This window comes from Triticum urartu, chromosome 4 (genome assembly GCF_003073215.2).
Source record: "Triticum urartu cultivar G1812 chromosome 4, Tu2.1, whole genome shotgun sequence".
In the NCBI taxonomy this organism is placed as follows: domain Eukaryota; kingdom Viridiplantae; phylum Streptophyta; class Magnoliopsida; order Poales; family Poaceae; genus Triticum; species Triticum urartu.
Window position 1 is genome coordinate 578444090 of NC_053025.1, and position 7441 is coordinate 578451530.

Consider the following 7441-nt stretch of genomic DNA (forward strand, 5'->3'; position numbering starts at 1 on the left):
TGCAACAAAGGCGGTAATAATTTCATAGTGCCAGAACGACACGTCCGCTAAAAACTTATTTATTCAGATGTTACTGCTGATACATTCTCCCAACAAGATACAAAAAAAGCAAGAACCGAATGCGCAAGCCAGATGATACATGATGTGCAAGGAATGGGTGTCTTTGGCGGCTTCAGAGGTGACACTCCAGTTCCGGTCAACTGTTGGCATCATCAACCTCACAAGCTCCTTCAGCAGGAGTTTTATAGCGCAGACCTCACAGGCCCTGTTACAGCAGTTCCAAAACAGTCAGATTTTGCCATCATAAACAAAGGATCTAGCTCTAACGTGGTTTCTCGATAACCACAAATAGATAGATGATCACGCAACTCGACAGCAGCAGCAATTTTTCCATGCTTTATGGTTAAAACATTCAGGGTTTGGGCTTGTCTAGACCAGTACTGCACAAGATCTGCTTCAACAACTCTGGTTCTTTGCCTAGTTTCTGGCTTGTTGCATTTTGAAACTGTATTTTCGTATGTATAAATGAGAATATACATATCCATTGGAATAAGAGGGTCAACATGGAATGTTTGGGATGAGCAGACCAAGGCTTAGAAAATAGGAACGAAGCCGCTTGCTGGCACTTTTCCAAACCCTGAATCACACATGGTAGGATTAGGATGTTTTTCTAAAGATGGTAACTAATAGAACCACCTGTAATTTTTTAGTGAAGTCAGTATCAACTTACTGTTTGTTACTCTCTTGCGAAGATCTGAAAGGGCTACAGCAATTTTAGCACCAGTGAGAGCATTGTTCTTCACAAGTGCAATGTCTGAATACGCTAAGGAGAAGTTTCTGGAAATGTAGGAAACCACAAGAGGAACACGAAAGAAAGGGGCAAGAATTGTATGCCCACCTGTGCCTTCGCCATATTCTTCACAAGGACTAATTCAATATTTAATTGTTAGAATTTGAGAACGGTAGAAAAGACAAACTGCACATTTAAGAAATAGGCAAAGTAACTACAGAAAACTAAAAATGAATATGGATAAATCATGCAATATCCCTAAAATATACCACAAGTCGAAAATAAAATTATAGGATACTGGCTTCCAATGAAGATCCTCCAGTTAGTACTTTCACTCTGTCAAGGATGAAGGGGGTGATTGCATTTCCTATTATCTTTTTATCACTGAGAAACAAAGTGCAAAACAATTAGATTGACATTTATATTGTTCACAAAGATACATGTTAACCCACATGCACGTGCACACGTACACATACAGAAAGAGAGAAGAGAGCAAGGAACTGGGAACTGGGACTGTACTCTGCTTCCTTGAGGGATTGCTGTATTGCAGACTCTATAACCTTTCCTGAGGCTGCATGTTGCTTGGGAACTGGCACTGCAATAAGAATTCCAGATCCTAGATGCATATTCTGGTTTGCATCTGCATCACAATAGACTCAAGTAAGCACTTCTCAATTAAGCCTGAAAAACATTCCAAAAGAAAATAGGTTGTGACCCTTAGAGATAACTACTTCCGTACTGAGGAGGGCAGCTGGCATGGAAGATGGGTAAGAGTATCAAATTTATGCCATCTTCTTTGGGGGTTTTCTGGCTGGAGATATCATTATTGATCACATTAAGTGTAGATTTCAAGTAGGATACTACTACCTCTGTACACTAATATGAGACGTTTTTGCAGTACAAATTTGAACTGCAAAAACGTCTTACATTAGCGTACGGAGGTAGTTATGAATTTTAGTTGATTCTAAGTTCACATCAGGATATAGAATCCCCTAATAAAAAAGTTGACATCTTTAACGGGAAAAGTTGACTTCAGGTGCTTCTGGTTATGTACTACCAAATAGTGCGACGCAAATAAAGTCTCACAAATTAAATTCAATAAAAAATGCAGAAGTTTCACATGTCTAATGTTAATACTTACATATTATCTTCGCACACTCTTCTGGAGAATCAACGCGACATGGCACCTACATTAAGCAAGGGGTCACTTAGTCAAGGCATCCACAACTAGTGGCATAAATGATAAAAACCCATCTTAATTTTATTTAGAATAGATACTTTCTCATTTAAATTTGTGTCCGAAGCTGCAAGACATCTACTTTTAATTTACCTCAACAAAACTGTTTCCCAACCCATGCTTTGCGCTACATAATCTAACATGAAAAACATTAATTTTCAGAACTGTAGTGCATTTTGAACTCACAACAATCCCTGGACGCTAATGTATTGGGCAAAGAAAAAGACCAACTTTATTGTTTGACAGAAGTAAAATTGTTCTACCTTACATCCACTGGTTTCTGTGAAGAAAGCTGGAAATTCGTTGGTTCTGTAAGCAGCAACAGTTACCCCTTGAGTTTCCTGTCAATACGATCATTTAATAAGAATTGATTAGGTACCAAAACGAAGTTGCATCTACCGCGATGTCTTGTCAGAAACAGACCAGATTATAAAGCCTCCAAGGAACATCTAGTGCTATAATCTGAATTTGAAGAGGCTATAACTCCTTTACCACCAAGTGCATGTTGTTATAAATTCTTTGAAGAGGCTGGTCTAAAATTATGTACCATAGAATGAACAAGACACTGGATCCTTGTTCTCTTATTTATGGAGTTCCTAGTGGGCAGAAAAGAGGCCCTTCCATGGCAACAGCCAATATTTCCTAAATGGAAGTTGTCAATTACCAAATTGCATCGGAACTTGTCTACTTTCTGTGCCACCTCATTTCCAGTTCTTAATTTCCTGTTGTTTCAAATCCAGATTTCTCTAATATTTTCAAGACAAGTGCAGCTGTTCGTTCCTATGTTAAGGCATCAGTATTTGGGGGTGATAATAACTAAGCTAACAATTATGTAGCAGCTACTTTTTGTTACAAGACAATCCTTCTTCTGTGCATATGTAGCTTGATATTCAGAGTGTATTTATATTGCTACGCTTCTTTGTTCAGGCATTCTAACCAACACTGCTATAGAATTTTACTGGAAGCTGCTCCATCAGTACTTAAATACCAAGCCAGAAGAATATAGGTACAGCCTGTGAAGCATCCAATGCCTAGCAGAAAAATCTACATGAAAGTTTATTCTTCACATATCGAAAGAGCTATATTTTTTAGCGGAAAATTTTACGGGAGGCCCCGACAGTAAAATTTATTAAAAAGTTAGAATGTGCAAAGGATAATACCAAGTACTCGAGCGTCCGTGCGATATCCAAAATGGACTTCACACCAGCTGAAATAACAGCCACAGGAGTCTTTCCAAGTTCAGTTAAGTCAGATGAGATGTCCATGGCTGCATCAAAATGGTAATTGTGTCCATCAAGCATTGAGCAGACAAGTTTAGTCTTTCATGACCATTACAAAGAATGATATTTAAGCAAGATATGTTAATCCAGTTAACAATGTCGTGTGTGCTCCCCATCTCAAGGTTTAAGTCCACTAATCTGTAACTATATATTATAGATAGAGTAAAACCACCATCTTAAATTAACTAGAGAATATCAGAAAGCTGCAACTCAAGAGAAATATTATCTATGTTTCCTGCTAAATGTTAACACGTATAGTCTAGTCTTCCTATGTTAATCAAGTTAATGTAGTGTGTACTCCAAGTCTCGAGGTTTAAGTCCAGTAATGTATAACTATACATCATAGAGTAATACCAGCATCCTAAATTAAAAACAGAACAACAGAAAGCTGCAAAAGACATAAGACTGAAAAAACTACAATCATAAGAACTCAAAAGAAATATCTATATACGTTGCCTGCTAAGTGTTAACACATATAGTCTAGCAAAACATATTCTTTGATAGAGAAACTCAAACAGACGCGAAATACAATATCAATGCTATGATAAATTAACTTTTCTTAAGAAAATATCATGAACTTAAAATGTAAAGTTTTTTATGCTATCCTCGAAGAAATAAGTTCATTTGCTTGCTTACTCTGTAAGAAATACTGAGCAACATGCCTAAATTAGCTGTTCCAACCTTATTTATCTCATGATAATAGTCAATGAAATGTGCTACAACTACTGTCCTTTCATAATTCGAACAAATCAATTGGAACATTTTTACTACACTGTGAACGTAAACTGGAAGCTACTTACTTTTTTCACCGTATCTGTGTACGCCTCCAATTCCCCCAGTCACAAAGATTGGTATGCCAATCTGAATTTCAGAATAAATTAATTGCATTATACAGAGAAACATTTGGTGCTAGCTACAGATGGCTATGAAATAAAACCAAGATAAATAAGACAAGTAAAACGGAGTGTTTCTTCAAAGAACCTTATGAGCAAAAAACATGGTGGCAGAGACTGTCGTAGCACCATTGCCGCCTGACGCAACCTGAAAATTAGTAAAACAATCAAAAAAGGAAAACAACAAAATGATAAACATAAATGTTAATCAGAGGAGCTATGTATCTAGGCATGAGGTAAATCACAAATTTGAAAAACAATACACATTCTTAACTCCTCCATGAATGATGGCATGCCGATTTCAGCGCAATGCTTAATGATTACACGAGAGTGTACAGTTTGACTTAAGAAGGACGAAAATGTGTCGAGCAAGGTACTCACAACTTGCGCGATATCTCTTCTAGCTGTCTTCTGAAACTGACTTCCGCTTATAGCCAAGTTCTTCAGCTGCTCACTGTTAAGCCCTACAACCGTATAGAGAATATTAGTACTAGCAGAAGATATTACCTCCATATCAAAATGTAAGGCGTTTTTGTAGGCTAGTAACATTTTCAGATCAAGTGAACACCCTGATGGTGCCCTGCACAACTTACCAACATGTGGCACACCATCCAAAATGGCTATGGTGGCAGGAACAGCGCCGTTCTCCCGAACGATGGCCTCCACCTCCATGGCCGTCTGGAGGTTCTTCGGGTAGGGCATGCCTGCAACGGAAACGCCAATCAAGAACCCCGTGGAGGCTAAGCTAGGGCGCATCGCCGGGGAGGGTCCTCTGCTCTGCTCCGAAGGGGAAAAGTAGGGGTCGAAGATTATTACCGTGGCAGATGATGGTGGACTCGAGGGCGACGACCGCCCCGCCGCTCGCGAGCGCGGCCTCGACCTCCGGAGACACCGCGACGCCTGTCGGCGACGGGTCTTCCCGCGGCGGCGCCTTCGACATCCCCGGCGATCGCTTAGTCCTCCTCGACTGGTTTGACGGCAGCTTCAGCTTCCGCAGTCAGCTGGCGTTCTTTCACCTAGATCCAGGAAATTTGATGATTTGTTAAATTGGTGATTTTTTTTATTGGAGTGCATGTCTACAAGAGTTGCTAGTTTTTTTTTCTTTTTCTTTTTGCGGGGTAAGAGTGGCTAGTTTTTAGTAGTAAAATATTTAAAGCTGGCGATACTCGATCTTGCAGGTAATGTTGGTTGTACAAGTTGATTGAGGAAGCCGAGTGTTTGGAAGTGATTGAGATGGTGCAAAATATGGTGGGGGTTATTCGATCGGACCAGCGGCGGCTATCTACGATGATTGTAGTTTTGCAATTTTGATCATATTAGCTTTATTCATTGCCCTAGGAAAGTCAATAAGACGGCACATATGTTAACTTGTAACTACTACCAAACAAATTCGCAGGTCATCCTTTCTTCCAAAAAGTGAATATGTTTATTTAACTGGAAGAATAACGTAATCTGATGAATAATTAGACAATGGCCCTGTTCATTCAGGGGAAGAAGATGATCCAATGATGGGGTTGTTCAGTCAAGAGGACGAAGACCACGACTAGCACGGTGGATTAGATGACATTAACACAAAGAAGGTTCCTGAACTTGTCATTGGTTTTGATCAATGCATGATGTCTGCGATGTCTTCAAGGACGTCACCTACAATCTACAACGATGTGAAGCTCCATGTCCAACATTCGCATGACACAGTCGCAACCGATGTTTGTGGGGTTTGCGGCTTGTTGTGCGTCGTTGGTGCTCGTCTTTCGGTCCGTGTCTTTTTTCAAAGGCGTGAATCACCGCCGTCAAGGATGTCGTGGTGTCAATAGCACCAGCCCTAACATCTCCTAGGGCAAGACAAGCAATGCTTGCCGTGTGCCTTGGCCATATCGAGGTGGCCGAAGGCTACCTGGGCAAGAAACATCATAAAATTCTGGTTAATTGCACTAGGGTTCACCGTAATTTGTTTATATGTCCACATGCATATAACTCTGACATCAGTTATTCTGACTCCTAGTGCTGCCACAGGCAACAATCAAGGTGAACACGGGAACAACATGAATGGCGAGGGCAACAAGCTTGGCGTTGAGAGCGGCAACATAAATTGCAAGGACAACAAGCTTAGTGATAAGAGGCGACAACATGAACGACGAAGGCATGAAGCTTGGCGAATAAAAAGTCAACATCGGCACTGTTGAAGTGGACAACGACGCTGAGAGTATTGGTTTTGAAGTCGTCGTCGATGAAGCGGACATCGAGAATGTTGATTTCAAAGAGTCATGGGTTGAGACACTACGTGAACTTTCACAGTCTTATGTGCAGGGGCGGAGCCAGGATTTGAACATGAAGGGGGTGAGACAGATAATAATCATTCCAAATTATACACCACACAAGAATATAGTCTCAATAGTAGAATTGATACGAGTGCATGACAACGTATGTTTAGCAAAAAAAGAAGTTACATATCTATCAACTGAAATTCAGCTCTACGAGTACCATCGTCGAAAATGTGGATAATCTCATCAGATGTGACTTTTGCAGCTATATCCTTTCCAATGTAGACAATCATGTAATGTTGAAGAAAGTCATCACCCATTTTGCCTCGAAGACGCGTCTTCACTAGTTTCATAGCAGAAAAGGCTCGCTCAGTGGTTGCCTTTGAAACTGGAAGAGTAATAACCAACCGCAATAGTCTATCAACCATGGAATAGTCCTGAACTTTACCAGTTTTGAACAAACCAACAGTCAAATCAGCAAGTGAATGCAAGCATTTTAGGTCTGGATGTGAGCGAACATCCATTCTGAAATGGATAAGTTGAGACTCTAACCGAGCCAGGTCTTGGTTAGAAAAATCAGCAGGATAAAACTTTTCTGCTAGAGTGCATATCTTTGTCACATCAAATGTGTCATGCAGTGGATTCAAGGATACACAAAGCCTCAATAGCTCAGTGCTTTGAACGCTGAATCGGTCATTTAGCTCGACCAACTGTTGATCTATGGCAACATTGAATACATCTGCTTTATAGTGGTGAAGTGTTGTGGTGTTGTCATGCTTGTTTCGAGATTTAGTCATATCAACGTACCTACAAATGGCAACATATATTAGATTAAAATACTTGTGATGATTATATTCCAATCTAGATATAGGAAAAGAGACATACTTGGAACTAAAATCGGGGGTGTCAATATCATGCTTCAGACAAAAAGATTTAACCTCTTTTAGAAGTGGTTCCCAGCCATCTTCTCTTAGTTTAGC

The 7441-nt window shown here is 40.0% G+C and overlaps 1 protein-coding gene across 2 annotated transcripts; it reads right to left on the bottom strand.

Annotated features, from left to right (window-relative positions):
- On the bottom strand, positions 1-5236 carry LOC125552841 (pseudouridine-5'-phosphate glycosidase). Of its 2 annotated transcripts, XM_048716533.1 has the most exons (13): positions 5017-5236; positions 4794-4904; positions 4582-4664; positions 4289-4348; positions 4108-4168; positions 3188-3294; positions 2291-2368; positions 1932-1977; positions 1310-1430; positions 1089-1174; positions 731-814; positions 588-637; positions 1-265 (listed from the first exon to the last, which is right to left on the bottom strand). In XM_048716533.1, exons 1-12 carry the CDS (start codon positions 5138-5140, stop codon positions 594-596), a joined length of 1005 nt encoding a protein of 334 aa, XP_048572490.1. In that variant the 5' UTR covers positions 5141-5236; the 3' UTR covers positions 1-265; positions 588-593. The 2 variants fall into 2 exon arrangements, with proteins under 2 accessions (XP_048572490.1, XP_048572491.1); XM_048716534.1 differs by lacking the exon at positions 588-637 and having other exon boundaries at positions 5017-5235.
- Positions 5237-7441: the final 2205 nt, after the last annotated feature.

Coding starts and splice junctions, on each gene's coding strand:
- LOC125552841 (XM_048716533.1), bottom strand. CDS start 5,140: ATGTCGAAGGCGCCGCCGCGGGAAGACCCGTCGCCGACAGGCGTCGCG. Junction 2,369..3,187: donor CACGGACGCTCGAGTACTTG/GTATTATCCTTT, acceptor TCGTATTGACAG/GAAACTCAAGGGGTAACTGT. Junction 1,175..1,309: donor CAATCCCTCAAGGAAGCAGA/GTACAGTCCCAG, acceptor TTTGTTTCTCAG/TGATAAAAAGATAATAGGAA.